Source organism: Hipposideros armiger, unplaced genomic scaffold (genome assembly GCF_001890085.2).
Source record: "Hipposideros armiger isolate ML-2016 unplaced genomic scaffold, ASM189008v1 scaffold_164, whole genome shotgun sequence".
Lineage (NCBI taxonomy): Eukaryota > Metazoa > Chordata > Mammalia > Chiroptera > Hipposideridae > Hipposideros > Hipposideros armiger.
The window spans coordinates 424,523-440,950 of record NW_017731514.1 but is presented as its reverse complement, the minus strand read 5'-3'; the positions used below and the strand labels follow the sequence as shown (position 1 = coordinate 440,950).

General features: G+C 58.4%; 1 protein-coding gene across 5 annotated transcripts in view; it reads right to left on the bottom strand.

Moving 5' to 3' along the window:
* Window positions 1-3,171: 3,171 nt before the first annotated feature.
* Window positions 3,172-16,428, bottom strand: part of PRR5 (proline rich 5) — a 49,210-nt gene continuing 35,953 nt past the window's right edge. For 4 of the 5 annotated variants that reach the window (XM_019651710.1, XM_019651709.1, XM_019651711.1 and 1 more), the window contains 6 exons: window positions 15,841-15,889; window positions 14,548-14,605; window positions 9,952-10,043; window positions 9,479-9,619; window positions 5,731-5,866; window positions 3,172-4,173 (listed from right to left, as the gene is read on the bottom strand). In XM_019651710.1, coding sequence (XP_019507255.1) covers window positions 3,695-4,173; window positions 5,731-5,866; window positions 9,479-9,619; window positions 9,952-10,043; window positions 14,548-14,605; window positions 15,841-15,889 — 955 coding nt within the window. In that variant the 3' untranslated portion in view covers window positions 3,172-3,694. Of the gene's footprint in view, window positions 4,174-5,730; window positions 5,867-9,478; window positions 9,620-9,951; window positions 10,044-14,547; window positions 14,606-15,840; window positions 15,890-15,986; window positions 16,098-16,428 lie in introns of all 5 variants that reach the window. The other variant, XM_019651708.1, reaches the window with a different exon arrangement.

Below are 16,428 nucleotides of genomic sequence, written 5' to 3'. Positions count from 1 at the left end.
GTCAGGCCTGTCCTGTGGCTGTGCTGAGGCACTGTTCCTCAAAGGCAACCCTCAAGCTTGGCTCTGCCCGGCCTGACAGCTCTAGGAACTCCTGACATCCTTTAATAACCTTCTCTGTGTCATCAGCCAGAATCTGCTTCCATTGCTTGCAAATAAGAGCCAGCTCTGCCTGATCCCACCTCCGTTTTACATGCTCTCCTGTCCCTCCTCCGCTTCCAAACACAGGCTGACATAAATCCCCACAGTGAAAAGAGAAGTGTTAGCATGAGAAATTCTTCTTGTGATGATGTGGATGATACTTTACATTTTTATAGCTTTTTACTGCTTGGCAAAGCAGTTCCGAGCTCTCTGCAAACACATCAGTCAATGAGAAGTGTTCTTGGGGGTGAAACCATCAGTTTATTATTAAGCCATTATCACCTTCAGGTCAAAACCCATTAAGTGCTTGTCTGCCCAAAACATTATCATCTGCGTGGAGCTACTTCATCAGGGACACCTGGTACCTGGGAGTTTACAATCTTACTGCCAGCCCCTGCTGTGTGTGTGTCCATAGCGCACAGACAAGCAGAGAAATATCACCAGCCACAGACTTTTGTATCTGGAAAGATCCTTGCCGCAGATGGGGAACCTGAGGATGGGGTGACTCGTCCAACATCACATGGCAAGGCAGTGACCAATTCAGGATGAGTGCCCGGGGTCCTGGCTCTGCCCACGAGGAGTGTGCAAAACACACAAATATGTAAAATGCGATATTCCCGAATAAGCCTTCTCCCCATTCGGAGACGACTTTCCTCTAGACTCTCGAGTATTTGGGAGAGGAGTATATTAGATCAAGCCAGGCTATGCTGCAGTAAGAAACACCCCCCGTCTCAAGGGCTTCCACTGACTTAGAACTCCTTCCCACTCATGTGGGACATCCACAGCACCCCCAACAACCCGCCAGCTGGAGCCATGTCATCTGGGACACTGCCGGTCACCACGCAGACGGAAGGAGAGCTGGAGGGTCTCCTCCTGGCCATGAAGCGCTCCAGGTCCAAAGCGCCCCAAGGCCCTGCTGCTCAGAACTCATTGGCCAGAGCTGGTCACAGAGCCCCACTAGTCACAAGGGGACCAGGAAATGAGGGCTTTCCGAGTCCTCAGGAGGCAGCGAGCAGACGGGCATCACGATTTGAGGGACTTGCATCTGTGCCCTGAGCTGGCAGAGGCTTCCTGCCAGCGGCTTCCCCACTTCTCCCAGAACCCCCAAGTACTGCCCGCTTCACTGCTGGGTACTCCCGCAGCTCAGGACCACGGCCCGATGCTGGGACGACCCCACGGCGGGCAGGCCACACTCCCCGGGCAAGTCCCCAGAGCGCTAGTTCTCTGAATGGGACTCCTCCAGGGGCTTCATGAAGTGGAATCATATGCATCTAGTATCTGTCCTTTGTGACTGGCTCAGCTCGCTGAGCACGTCCTCAAGGTTCGTCCGCGTTGTCAGAACTTCCTCCTTTTTAGGCTGAACCATACTCCACTGTGTGGAGAGGCCCCATTTTGCTTACCTGTTCACCTGCTGACCACACCTGGGTTGCTTCCCCCTTTCAGTGCTTGTGAATAGAGCTGCTATGATCGTGGGTGGACAGGGATGTTCGAGTCTTTGCTTTTAGTTCTTTTGGGGTTATGTACCCGGTGGCCTTCCCTTTTAAATTATAGGCCAAATATGACTCTCCTGGTCACACGGAAAATCACAAAGGAGTGAAAACTTTAGAGGACGACCTCCACTTTGGCGCACCCCTCGCTCGCCTTCGCTCGCCTTCCTCTCGTATACTGGTCTTTCCTTCCTTCTCTGGGAGGCGTCCTCTGCTGCAGGCACCTTCCCCAGCGGGCGGGAACCCCCCGCCCCCCACCCCCAGAGCACACATTCTCATCCTGCCTGTGGTTCCTGAACAGCCGGCCCAACAGTACCTTCCCGAAAGCTGGAGTTAGTCCCTTCTGCCTGATACCAGAGGGAGCACAGCAGGTGTTCCAGAGACACCCCAGGGCCCAAGGGCACCCCCTCTGAGGCGTCCTGCAGGTGGGTGGCAGTCGAGGGCACTCGGGAGGCTAGTGCTTCGTGAGTGCCACCTCTCCAGCACGCCCTGCCATCGCGGGGGCAAGGCTCCTTTCCCCATGGTGACCCTTCTGACTTCCAGGATGCACCTGGCGGGTCTTGCTGCCTGAGGAGTGAGCCCATCACCCAGCAGAGTGCTATGGAGTGAATTGTGTCCCCTTCCCAACCCCCAGTGTGACTGCATTTGGAGATGGGACCGCCAAGGAATTAAGGTTAAATGAGGTCCAACAGGACTAGTGTCCTATGAAGAGACATGAGGAGCTCTGTCCACCACATGCAGACATGCGTGAGGATGGCCGCCGTGAAGCTGGAAGAGGGTTCTCACTAGAACCCGGCCACACTCGGGACTCCCAGCCTCCAGCGGTGTGGGACACAAACTTCTGTTGCTTAAGTCCTCAGGCTGTTGGACCTGTTGTGGCCGAGCAGACTGTGACATGGCTACAAAATGCAGGCAGACGCCTCAGATGACCCCTATGGTCAGACGGCATTCACAGGAAGGCTCTCTGGGGAGACAGGAGGTGGCCCTCTTGTGCAAGAAACCCGCCAGGGTGAGGCAGGGACGTTGTGTCCCCAGGGCCGTGTGTGTCTGAGGGATAAGACGGAAAGACTAGCTCTTGGCAAATGCTTGGCAAATGCACTAACGCCACCATGGGGACACGCCAGTGAGCCTTCCCACGGCAAGGTTCAGAACTGGAGCCCACAGCTGGAGAGGTCACACGGCTGCAGGGGTGGTAAGAGGTGTCACCCATCCCTTCCCAGCAGGGTGGCGGTGGGGATCAAACAGGTCCTGCCTCCCTCCTAGGCCCCAGTGCTTCTGCTGGGGGCAAAGGCAGGGGCCAGACCCCCCCTTGCCCAGGGCCAGTGACCCACACCCGGCCTGCACCCCACAGGGTCCCAGGGGCTCCTGAGAGGCTGTCGGGTTTTCTAGCTCCCCCTCTGGGGTCTCCGGGCCCCTCAGTCAGGATGGAACAGAGAAACTGGGTAACAGGAACCTGTCCCTCCAGGAGTGGGGAGGCAAGGCCCAGGGAAGGTCTCTGAGGGCAAGGACCCTGCAGGACAGCTGTGGGGACTGGTATGACACGAGCTCGGGAGCAGGGCAGACAAGTTTTATTCCACCTTCTTCCTGCCCACGGCCACCCCTGGCAGAGTGAAGGCTGGTTGCTCGGAGGGTCTGGGGCAGACTCACCTGCAGGACACGCTATGGCCTGAGGTGGGTGGGGGAGGGGCAGGCAGGTCTGCTACCAACCCCCGTGGCTCTGGGGGCCATTGTGGGGACCTGGCCATGCCACCAGATTCATAGTCTCTGTGGGTGTAGACGTGAGGGGGCCGGGGCAGGCCGGGGGGTGGAGGGAGTGGTGATGCCCGCTTCACACACAGGAGGTTGACCGGTGTGCCTGGTGACCTGCGTGATGCAGGTGATGATGCTGGCGCAGACACCCCAGAACGGAGCGGTGCTCGGGCATCGATGGTTTTTCCAACAAAGAGGGAAATGCCAAAGTGGCCAAGGCTGACTGGGGACTGGACAGGACAGAGTAAAAAACTCTCGCTCGCTCGCTCACACGCACGCAGCACAGGCACACACGTGGGCTCAGTCCAAACGCAAGGCCTTCACACGATGCTCTGCCGGCCCCCGACCCCCTCAGGCTCTGAGGCACCAGAGCCACCGCGACGGCCAAAGTCAATGAAGATGCCTTCAGAATCCGAGTCCACGGATTCCAGGATCTGGTCCACCAGGTTCTCGGGGCTGGAGGAGGGCGGGGAGCTGTGGGCCAGGCCTCCTGGGCCAGGCTCAGGGGGCTGCGTCGGGGGGTACAGTCTGCTGGGGCAGGGCCCCGACTGGGGGCCCGGGGAGGCTCTGAAGTCCCCCGTGGGGCCCTGGCTGGGCACGTCGGCGAAGCCTTGGGGGTCCGGGAAGGACGTCATCTCGGAGACGGAGTGCCTGCGGATGCCTGTGCCCCCGGCTGCCGTGCCCTCGGCCTCGTGCTCCGCTACGGGGTTCAGCAGCGGTGTGTTGTAGCTCTTGGAACGCACCACCGGGTTCTTGGCCAGGATGTCCCCCGAGCGAGAGCGGCGCAGGAAGTGCTTCTCTGCAGAGACAGATGGGCGTCAGGGACGCGAGGTCAGGGGACGCAGATGGGGCGGCTACTCGGCTGCCCTAGGTACCTGGGTGTTTCAGGCCCGTCCTTCAGCCAGATGCCAGGCAGCTCCTACAGTGAGCACCTACTGTGCACCTAGCTCTGCATGAAGGGGCAGCTACCGCAAAGGCCCGATTGGTACGGATCCTGGGTCCAGCCCCACCACCCTCCTGCTGGGGCGGCTTGGCCGGTGGGGGAGAGGGACGCAGCTCTGACACCGGCCACCCTCGTCTCCTCCGTTCCAGCCTCTCAGCCTGGACAGGTGGGGGCTGGAGGGGCTCAAGTCAGCCGCCGGGGTTCAAGTGTGTACCTTGCTAGTGACCTGTGTACGTGCCTCCGTCTCCCTACCTGCGGAAAGTCAACAGACCTTAACGCTTGCTATGTGCCAGCACTTTCCTGGGCAGACACAACCCCTGTCCTCAGAGCCAAAGTCCTAGTATGTGTGTGGTGGGGACAAATCCACCAGAGGCCCTTCCAAGTGCGGTCAGGGCTGGGGTTGTATTCACAGTGTGGCGGGAGCCCCTGGAGGGTCACAGAGGATGGGAGCGGTGGCCGAGGCCGCGTGGGGGCAAGATTCAGGCTCCCACTCAGGACCATGCAGTTTCACAGTGACCACCAGGTGGCAGGACTGAGCTTGGTGAGCAGCTCAGAGACCTTTCCTGGACCAGAGGTGAGAGGCTTCCTCCTCACCCCGCAGCGGGTACGGGGTCATCCAGGGCCGCATGGAGCCCGGGCATCTCAAAGTTCTGCTCTAGCTGCCGAGGACGCACCCGAGCTGAGCCATGCCTGGTAGGTGCATTTTACACCAGCGGGTGGGTGAGCCACTCGGTCTGGGTGCCCTTCCTGTACCTCTTCCCAGGCCTGACTCTTTGGCCCTTCAGCTTGGCAGTCATCGCCCAGTTTGGCCTTCTCTCAGCTCCCTGCCCATGGCCTCATGTCACCTGGGCACAGGTCACCTTGGGGACTTATCTGGGGACTGTGCACTCACTGGCCTGCCTCCCCTGGCAGACAAGAGCCTAGGAGGGTGGGGCTTGGTCTCTGCTGAGCCTCCAGGACCAAGAACAGGTGCTGGTGCTGTTTATATTGCGGAATAAACCAACGGGCCATCTATTAAAGGACCAACGTGGCTGGTCTGTGCGGACATGCCAGTCAGCCCCAGGACGCCCATCCCGCCCATCCCCCAACCTCGTCCCTCTCCTGTGATTCCCCAAATGCACCAGGGTTGCTGGCGCTCCGGCACGTGCTGCGTCCTTTGCCTGGGCAACTCCTGACCTCCTCAGGGACGCAGAGGCCGCTGCTGGGCTCAGGGGAGTCATCACATCACCACGTATGGTGTCTGCCCACTGGGTCCCCTCAGCCCTTGGAGGAGGGACCCCAGGCGACCCATCTCTGTGAGTCCAGGGTCCAGTTCAGCACATGGCCTGCTCACTGGGAGGCCTGGGCCCCTGGGCAGAGATGGATGGGCCCAGTGGTCACTCCACTCCCACCCAAGGCCCAGGAGACCCCTACCCAGGATGCAGGAGTGGGTGAAGGGGCCCTCACTGGAGTAGAGGCCGTAGGTGCCCAGGTAGGGTGACACCACCTTCTGTATCAGCATCTCCAGGCGCAGGTAGTCCTTGGTCACGCCCCGGGACTCATGCACGCCCTGCGAGACGGAAGGAGGGTCAGAGCACAGCCTCTTCCGTTTCCCTTACCCAGCTGGCTTAGCTCAAAGGCACCCCCAAAACGGCCCATCCTTCCTCCCATTCCCACGGGGCCCTGGCCCCCAGGACAGTGCCCACCGACTCCCTTCCAGCCTTCTCTCAAGCTGGAGCCCCCGGGTCACACTCCTGCTTTGACACCCTCCACAGCTGCCCACGGCCCACTGCACCATGGTGCTCTGTGGAAAAGAGCCCCGTGGCCAGATGAGGTGGGGCACCCTGCCCCTTAGGAGAGTCCCCCGCACACTGGCTTCCCAGGGGCTCTGGCAAGTCCTGCAGGGAAATTCGCCTGGGGCCCCTGCCCTCACACCCTCGTCCCGTGGAGTGCTGTCCGCAGGAAAGGCTGCCCCACGGGGCCAGGCCAGGGTCCACATCCAAGCTCGGCAGTCAATGCCTGTCCATCTAACAGCTGCCACTCTGCATCATGTGCTCCATGCTCCTTTTCCTGCCAGGTCTCATCCAGCGTCTCCCTGACACCCCCCCTCATCCAGGGCTTTGCATGATCTCTGCTTCCTCCAGTTTCATCGGAGCCAAAGCCTGAGGAATGAGGCTGCCCACAAGGACAGCCTTGGTCTTGCTGATCAGGGGTCAAACTCTGTGTCCCCAGCACCCCTGGCAGAGGGCCAGCACTCAACAGGCTTTTTGTGAGTGCTTGCTGAATGAATGATGTATGAATGAATGAATGATTGACATCACTCCTCAAGGGGCTGTGAGTTGGTTAAGGGAGAAGATACACTCAGGTTAGTGTTCAATGGCAGTTTGAGACATCAAGAGAACCCAACTCTATGCTGCCTATAAGAAATCCATGTAAGCTACAAAGACACATGTAGATTAAAAGGGAAGAGGAGGAGAAAGCTACGCCAGGCTATCACTGACCAGAAGCAAGAAGGAGTAGCTCTGTTAATTTCAGACAGGGCAGACTCCCGACAGAGGCAAGTAACAAGGATCAAGGTCATTACATAATGATAAAGGGGCTGATTCTCCAAGGCGCCGTAACAATCTTTAACATGCGTGCGCCTAACAACACAGCACCAAACTATGTGACACAAAAACTGATACAACCGCAAGGAGAAACACAAATCCACTACCCTAGTTGGAGACTTCAACACCCCTCTCAGAGACAGACAGATCCAGCAGGCAGAAAATCAGTACAGACATACTCGCAGCTGCACTGAACACCACCATCCATCAACTGGATGTAACTGACTTCTACAGGCTACTTTATCCAACAATGGAATAACACTCATTCTCAAGCTCATAGGGAACATTTGCCAAGATATACCACATTCTGGGCAGTAAAACACACCTTAACAGATTAAAAAAAAAAACCAACCCAAAATTATACAATGTCTACTCTCAGTCCACAATGGAGTTAAACCAGGAACCAGTAAGATAAACCAGAAAGATAACCAGAAAATCCCCCAATACATGGATATTAAACTCACTTCTCCATAACACGTGTCAAAATAAAAATCTCAAGAAATAGTTTTAAAGATTTTGAAGTAAATGAAAATATAACTTATCCAAATTTATGAACTGCATTGAAAGCAGTGCTTAGGGGGAAATGTATAGCACTGAATGGCTATATTAGAAGAGAAAAAGATCTAAAATCAATAATCTAAGCTTTCACCTTAGGGAACTACAAAAAGAAGAGCAAATTAAGTTCAGAGTAAGCAGAAGAAATAACAATCAGAGCAGAAGTCCATGAAATTGAAAACAGGAATCGACAGAGAAATCAAAACCTGACTCTTTGAAAAGATCAATAAAATCTGTAAGCTTCTAGACAGGAAAACATAAGGAAAAAAAAGAGAAGACACAAATTACGATGAGAAATGACAGAGGAAACATCACTACAGACCCCATGGACCCAGCTGTTTGGACAAGGTGGGATTCCATGGGTGTCCCCGAAAGTCATCCAGATGAACATGAAGGACCCCCGATTTCCCTGAAACTGCCTTTTGCCCCCAGCAACAGTGATGTTGGTGAGGGTGACACCGCTGACTTGTCTGGGGCCCTTCACGAACTTCAAGCCATTTCATTCCCACAATTTGTTTATGAAGTCCGGTGAGGAAATGGGGGCCCAGGCTACGCATTACTTGTGTGCACTGAGATGCAAGGCTGTTTCCTGGCTTTTGAGACCCAGTGAAAAGGAACTGTGACTCTGCAGGTGAAGCACAGGGCACACAGTAGGCCCTCAAAACACACTGACCAGCAGCTGTTGTCTTCAGATCCATTTGGGACTGGAAAACAGTGGAGACAAGTTCACAGAGGGGCTGGGGTAAGGCCATTCAAAGCATGGGCGGGGATTAAGTGGGGGGCGGGTGATGCAATGGCAAAGGGTTGTGGTTGGGGGTCGCACCCACTAGGGGCAGGACAGTCTGGCGGGCAATGGGCCAAGCCCAGGAAGCTGCATGAGACACCGCGGCCACTAGGGGACAGCAACCCCCTAGCGTGGCCACCACCCAGGTGCTGCTCATGGGCTCAAGGTAGGACCTTACTCCTTGGCCCCCGTCCTGTGGCTGCCTGCTGTAAGGAGCACCTGGGGGGCTTTATATCCGATTTCTTCCTGTTGTCTGTGAGCCTGCCCTGTCAGGTAGGTGGTTTTACTCCATCACACAGATGAAAAAAGAGACTGAGAAACAAAGTCCCTCAAGGCCCCCAGCTTCAACCCAGCCAGGTCTGACCGGAAACCCCTTGAAATCGGCCTGGCATCCTTATATGTAGTTTCCAGGATGACCACAGCTCCCACCCAGCACAGTCCCTGATCCTCCAACCCTCCCCATTCATCGGCCCCTTCCTTGCTCTGGAATCTTCAGTGGCTGCTCTGGGCCCCAGGACCCATGTCCCAGACCCAAATTTAGCAGGATTTCCATGTGCCTGGGGCATTCAGAACAATGAACAAGGCTCGGGGCTGGTCAGACCTGGGGGAGGCCAGGACCCTGGCCTGATTGGCGGCTCCTGATGCGGACTGTTTCCCGGCCTGTAAAATAGGGCAGCTGACGGTGCCTACCCTGGTCCTATGACATAAGCCAGCAAACTGTAGAGTGCTGTGCCCACCTCAGGGCTCAGGATGTTTGCAGAAAGGCCTAATTTGCAGTGGAGGCTGCTGGTGGCCCATCAGATCCCATCTTGGGAGGGCCACTCACCTCCCCACGGCTGGGTGTGTGGCTGCCAAGAGTTCCCAGCTGTCCCCTCCCGAGAACTGCCCTCATGGATGAAAACCATCTGCACTGGAAATGTCTGGAATCACTGTGGGGAGTGGGGGCAGGCAGCCCACAGCCCCCAAGGGACAGCTCTGGTCCTCTTCCCACTCCTGGGCTCCTGTGGTACCAGGCTGAGGCCAGCCTTCTCCCGAACCCCCGTTTTTGTCCAACTCCTCCTGTCCTCTCCTGCTTCACTCTCCCTCACAGGTATCCCCGTGAGTAAGTCAGTGGACTCAAATCCTCACCTCAGGCTCTGCCTCCGGGGACCCTGGCTCCAGACACACCACCTGCCCGAGCCTCGCCCACGGACGCCCCCGACGCGGGTAAGCGGCGGCCTCCTGAGGCCCCACCCACCTGTAGCACCAGCAGCATCTGCACGATGGCGGGAGGCACGCGGGCGTGGGCGCGGGCCAGTGCGTCCTCCAGCTTCACGCTGAGGGTGATGGCGTTCCGGAAGTGCAGCAGGGCCAGCTGGCGAACCGACGGCTCCTTGCCCTACAGACACAGAATGCTGCGCCCCACTTGCTGGTGTCACTGAGATTCCCCATTTCTGGGGCCAGATACAGAGGGATGGACCCACTGACCCTCAGGCAAGAAATGGGTTATTGTCACACACAGAGCCCCTACTATGTGCTGGGCATGCCCTACTTTGCGCTTTACAGAGTCCTTAGGAAGGAGCTGTCCTTATTTCCATCCTGTGGGTGGGAAACAGGCTCTGAGAGATCCAGGGACGTCACCCAGGTATTGTGACAGGCCGGGCAGTCTGGAGCGAGGCCAGCGAGGGCCATCATTGTGCCCAGGGGTCCTATGGCTGCAGGGCCACTTACCTGCACGGGGTAGAAGATAGCCTGCAGCGTGGGCAGCACGTCGCTGAAGAAGAAATCCCACGTCTCTGCCAGCGAGTCTAGCAGCTTCTGTCCTGTGGGAACAGGGAGCTGTCATGGCCCAGCCCAAATGGGCTCGGCAGACACTCCGTGCCCTCCCAGAAGTCACCGCTCCTGTCTGCAGGACGCAGGAGCTGAGGGCCGGCTCTGGAGGCCCCCAGCCCCGAGATCAACGGCACAGAGTCTGTGGCCTGGTACCCACCGCTTAACCTTCCTGTGCTTCAGATTCCCCATCAATAAAACGGGACAGTAAGGGCCCGCCCACCTACACAGAGCCTGGTGCAGGGGGCTGGTGAGTGCTAGCTACCAGTTCCCGGGCCTGCCCACATGCCAGACCCGCACAGGTGCGCCCCCAACAGGAGCTCCAGCACACATCCTGTCTCATCTGATTCACCTGAGGACCCCGCCAAGCAGCTGAGGAATCCATCCGTCCAGCCGTCCATCCTCCTCCTCCGTGCCCACGCACCAGCTGTCTGTCATTCTCACAGACATTTAGAGTACCTACACAGTGCCAGGCCTGACAAAGGGGACCCAGTGGAGCCCCAAATAACCCCAGTCCTATCACATGACAGGGAAACAGGACACTGAACAGCAATTATGAGGACAATGGTGACAGGTGACCGCACTGGGCAGATGAAGAGACTAAACCTCTGAGGTTCAGATTCCTTTCTCTCTCTCTCTCAGGCTTGGGTCCCTGTCACCCCAGGCTGCCTGAGGTGGGATCTGGGGAGCCAGTGAGACCATGTCTAACAGCAGCAATGTGTCCCAGGTAGGAGAGGGGAGAGAAGGTGGAGTCAGGCAGGGAAGGCTTCCTGGAGGAAGTGTTATCCAAGCTGATTTAGGAGGATGGTTTGCCAGATTGACTGACATCCTTGGTGCATGAAGCACAAAAGTAGGTGCGGAAAGCAGGCATCTGGACAAGCTCTGTAGGTACTTCTGCCGGCCGTGGGAAGGAACAGTGCCATCCTCAAGGTGAACAGCCCCTGGGGGATGGGGATAGCTGAGGTGCCCCCAAGCTGGTTCTGGGCTCCTCCAGGAAATACAAAGTGCTGAACCCTCAGCCCTTCCACTGCAAGAGCCGAGTTGGGATGAAGGGCTCTGGGGCTGGGATAAGCAGACCCTGGTACATGTTGCCAAGACCTCCACCTGGAAGCCAGACTAGCAATCGGCAGACGAGCAAAACGGGGTGTGGTGGGTGTCTCCGGGTGAAGAGGAAAAAGTGCCCCATGCAGGCTGGCCTCCCAGAATGCACTGCTCACGCCGGACCGCTGGAGGTTTCCATGGGAACGAGGGGGCTGGACAAGGGCCTCGGCCTCTCTTCTCCTCACTCTCCTTGGGCTTTGGGCCCCACTCCCCCCACCTTGTAAAGTCCCCAGGTCTGTGTAGGTGCTGGGGCTCTGGGAGGGGAGCCTGGCAAGGCCAGTCACGGGAGGCCCAGTCCAACCCAGCCGGCGGTGAGGGGGGTCCAGCCTCGGTGCTTGGCCTGTCTACTGGCATTGAGGCTCCCTGCCAAGTGGTCAGTTCCCGGTCCTCTCCGGGGGCGAACCTGGGTCTGCGGCGGGACGGGTGGGTGCTTGCTGCCTGAGAGGCTCTGCCTGAACACAAAGGTCCCTTCAGGTCCTGCCGGTGCTGGCAGGAAGAAAGGCTGCTCAGTTCCCTGGGCCTGCTGTGGGGTGGCCCTGGGCTTGGGCCAGGCCAGTGTCTACTGAGCACAGGACATTCTCCAGCTCCTGAGGCAAAAACGCAGCGGACAGCATATGTTGTAAAACGCGGAGTCCAGGTCCGGCCAGAGCCGCATGCTGACCAAGGCCAGGAAGCGGGGCCTCACCCGCCGGCCAGGCTCTCTGCTGGGGACTGTGGTCTGGAGGCGCCAGGGTCGAGTCAGGCGGCACTGGGCTGAAGAGGCCTCGCTGTGGGACCCCAAGAAGTCCCGCACCCTGAGCCTCTGAGTGGTTCTCCGTAAAGTGAGCACAGTAACGTCCCACACGCGCAGGGCCTGAAAGCTGCCACGGAGCAGGTGTTCAAGTGCTGGCTGTTGGCACGATGACATGTGAGCCGTGTCCCTGCCGACACTCAGGACCCACGTGCCGCCGGCAGCCCAGAGCCAGTTCTCGCCTGGGGGTAGGCTGGTCTTCCTTTTCTGAGTGCTGATGTTGGCTTAAGTCTCAGTCTGTCTTGGGGAGACCCCAGGGACAGTGATGACCGCAGTGCCTGGGCCTCCACAGAGGTCGGAGAGGGGACAGGTGGAAAGGGCCTGGGGCCACCCCACAGGGGCCACCGCCCCCTGCAGCAGAGGCATGGGTTGAGGGCATGGCTGGCCATTGGCAGCAGTCTCAAGGAAGAGCTCTTCCTGGGATCCAAACTCGGGTGGCAGGCAGAAGGGCAAGGCTCTGAGGCTGCCCTCAGGGTGTGGGGTCAGTTACTGTTCCCACTGCATAGGCTGAAAGGGGCCAGACATCTTCCTGAACAGATCTCAATTTGAGGCCCTATTCAAGGGCCACTGTTTCCATGCAGCCCTCCTGGACTGCCAATGTGGAACCAATCCATTCTTCCCGGGGCTCACTTCACCTTGACATTCATCACGTACTTTCACCATCTGGTCCATGTCTGTGTCCCCAACTAGCTGTGAGCCCCTCCTGGGCAGGGCCTTGGTCTCCTCTATTCCCAGGTCCCCAGAGGCCACCTGGGGCCTGACATGTACTGAGCAAATGGATGGAGCCTGTGCTGCCCCACAGTGCTAAGATGGGGACACTGAGACCAGAGGGAAATGACGCGTCTGTGGCTGGATGAGAACTGGATACCAGGCCCTCTGGCCTCCAGCCTGGGGCTCTGTGACTGTCCCTGAGGCCTGAGGAGGTTGGACGGGGCTGGCAATCCCTGCTGGGTGGCCTGGTGGACACAGCCTCTGTGGGAAGGTCTCCAGCAAGCCACACAAAGCTTCCCTTCTCCGATGATCCCAGCTCCCCTGAGCTGGAGCTGGTGGGAGGTGCAGGCACTGCCGGAATGCGCCGAGTCAGGAGGGGGACGTAGGAGGGTGTCTCCACCAGGTGCCAAATCCTCACCGCCCTGTCCTGTGGGCTTAGGTGCTGCCTCCTCCAGGAAGCCGGCTGCAGAATCCCCAGTGGCCTGTGCCTCCCAGCCCGCACGTCTGAGGTTCTTACGGCCCTTCTCAGGCTCCCGCCTCAGCAGCTCCATCCAACATGCACAGAGAAGGTGGGGAAGGAAGTGGGGACACACCGCTCCGAGAGCAGGCCAGGCCGCCAGGCCCGTCTCCTCCGTGAGATGGGCTACCGTTCCCTTCTTCCCAGGGTCAGAGTGAGGACTCGAGGAGGGAGCTGGAGCAGCAGAGAGAGGAGTGTGGGCTCGGGAGCCAGGCTGCCACGTAGCAGCCACGTGGCCTGGGCAGGTGACTGACCTCCTCCGTGACTCGGTTTCCCCATGTGTGCCGTGGCTACACCAATGGCATCTCCTTCACAGGGTTGCTGGGGGATCCAGTGAGTTAGCGGAGTCAGGACAGAGTCTGGCAGAGTAAGAATGTGCCCAGTGCATAGTAGGTGCTCAACAAATGTTCATGGAACCCGAACTCAGCACAGGCCTGGCACACAGTAGGCCCTTAGCAAATACATATCAGTTTGAGCTGGGTCCTCCTATAATTTGATTTCTCTCTCCGCCAATTCACTCCTGCGGGAAGGCACACACTTTTGGTTGTCGCCCCAGGGGCCATGACACTGGGAGCCTGACAGTGCCGGGACCGGGCCCGCCCTGCTGAGACTCAGGGCCTGGAGGAAGATAGCAGTTGGTCATGACCCTCCCCTACCTGCTGAGGCCGGAGCCGGGCAGAGGCCAGCTGGGCCCCTAGAAGAGCAAAGGGTGTGCGCTCTGGAGTCAGGCTGCCTCTCGAATGTCACCTCTACTCCTTATTAGCGGTGTGGTCACGGATAAATCACCCATCATCCCTGCGCTGTTCCCCAGCTGTGAAACAGGAATGATGACCCAAAGGCCTCACAGGGTGGGTGTGAGCATTCAAGGGGAAAACCCACCGACGATGCCCGGCAGGGAACCCGCATCAGTTGCCTCCACCCAGGCGGCAGCTCCCTGCGCCAGACTCTTCCCTCGGGCAAATCAGGGCAACTTCTGCCCTAAACCAGTTCCCCTCCAGCCCTCCAAGATCCTGGCAGAGGTCCCCCCAGGCTGCTGTGGGCAGCAGGGAAAAGCAGGGGCCTTCTTTCCAACATCTCTCAGCTCTCCTGGGCTCCAGCAAGTGAGGGGCAGATGCTCTCCCCGACCAGGTCCCCTCCTGGGGTCAGATCTCAGCCCTGCTGCCCTGAGGCATCATTGCTGCCCCTCCTAAGCTCCCTCAATCAAGAGAGATCACCCACCCAGAACCCTGGGGGCCCAGGCAAGGCTGGCAGTGCCAGGGTTCCCAAGGGCACCCCTGTGGCACCACCATCTATGGCACTGGCCACCAATGCCCAGCAGCCATGCCAGCAAGCAGTGTGATCTGGCACACGGTCCCGGCCGCCAGGCTGCCAGACTCACCCTCATAGAAGCGAATCTTGTCTCTTAGGATCACCATGCCTTTTGTCAGCAGCTGGTTCTGAAAGGTACAGAGACATGGTCATTGCCTCATGGGTGCCCCGCGGGGGTCCTGGCAGGCAGGGCCCCAGAAGTCCAAGCTCACTGAAGGCTGGTCTGTGAACTCCCATCACTAACACGAGGCTCAAACCGCAGGCCCCGTGCACGCTCCCCTGGGTATCGGCCGAGAAGGACGCCATGTGGTGTCAGCACCATTTGCAATAGCAAAGAGGGGGAAACGACCCAGTGCCCGCCCACGGACAAATGGGCGAACAAAATGGGTACGTCCAGACAATGGAATATTATTCGACTGCCAAAACGAGTGAAGCACCGACCCGCGCTAAACACGGGTGAACCTCGAAAACACTGTGCTCAGTGAAAGAAGCCAGACACAGAAGGATCCATGTTGTGAGATTCCATTGATGTGAAATGCCCAGAACAGGAAAATCCACAGATGCAGAAAGCAGACTGGTGGTTGCCAGGGGCTGGAGAGAGGGGAATGGGGGCTGCTTATAAATGCAGGGCTTCTTTTTGGGGTGATGAAAACGTTCTGGAATTAGATAGTGGGGATGGTTACATAACTGTGAATATACTAAAAACCACTAAATGGTACACTTTAAATGGGTGCTCTGTACGGTACATGACTCACACTTCGGTAAATATGTTACACAGCCAACCCGCAACCCCTGGGAACCGAGGACCCTCCCCAGGCAGGCCAGGCACCTGGCTCCGAGCCTGTGCGAGAATGTCCCCACGCCACCTGGTGCGAGAATGTCCCCACGCCACCCTTCCCTGGTTCTGTGACCTCGGCAGGTCCTGTCGCCTCCCCGAGCCCCAGGTTCCCATGTGCTCTGCAGGCCCGCTGGCCACATGGGGTGCCAGGAATGTCAAGTGCTGCCGCACCTGGAACAGGGGCGCCTCAGGGACGCTGACACCATGTGGCTCAGGGCACCAGCAGGGCTGGCAGAGATGACCCACACACGGACATCTGGGGGCCCGCACTGACATTCCAGAAGGTGGACGCCTAATAACAAAACCACCCGTCTCACCAGGGACCAGACATAGGACGAGGACTTCGCCTGGGTCTTATCATTTAATCGTCACAACCACAGCAGTGGCCAGGTGGGGAAACTGATTCACGGTGCGGCCGAGTCCTCGGAACCTAGTGCTCCGTATGTCCGCCGATAGTAGGTGACCCTGGCCTTTTTGGCCAGCTCGGGAAACGTCCCAGCCTGGCTGGAGGGCAAGACCACTCACCTGCAGGTACTCCGTGAAGAAGGACCCCAGCTCCGTCTTCAGCAGCTGCCTGTGGGTGCGAGGGAGACGAGAGTGAGGGAGGGTGGGTGCCGGGGAGGGGATCCCGAGTACTGGGCTGGGGGCCACCTGGGCAGCGGGACACCAACCTGCTCAGCCCCACCTGTCCCAGCACTGTGGGGGGCTGGGTGGCCGCACGCTTTCGTGGTCCAGAGCTGAGGCTCATCAGCACGCCCCCCTCCATTTCACAGAAGAGGACGCTGAAGGGTCCCCAGGGAAAGAGGGAAAGTGAGGGCCACAAGCATCTCACATGCTCTCGGGGTGGGGGGTGGGGGGGTGACGCCTGGCAGGCTGGGCCTGCAATACCCAGCTCCACCCTTCTGCCAGCTGCCCAAGCCCCACAGCTGTCTGAGTCCTGGCACCCTCATCTGTGGCCCAGGAAGGCAGAGCAGGAGCGTTTGGGGGTTCAGCTGGGGTCAAGGTTGATCCTCGGTGTATGTAGCACATGCTCAGTAAAGCCCTCCTCGCCCTCACCCCTGCCCATGTTTAGGGGGTCCAAGTGTGAACACTAATGAAGGAAGAGGGGGGAGG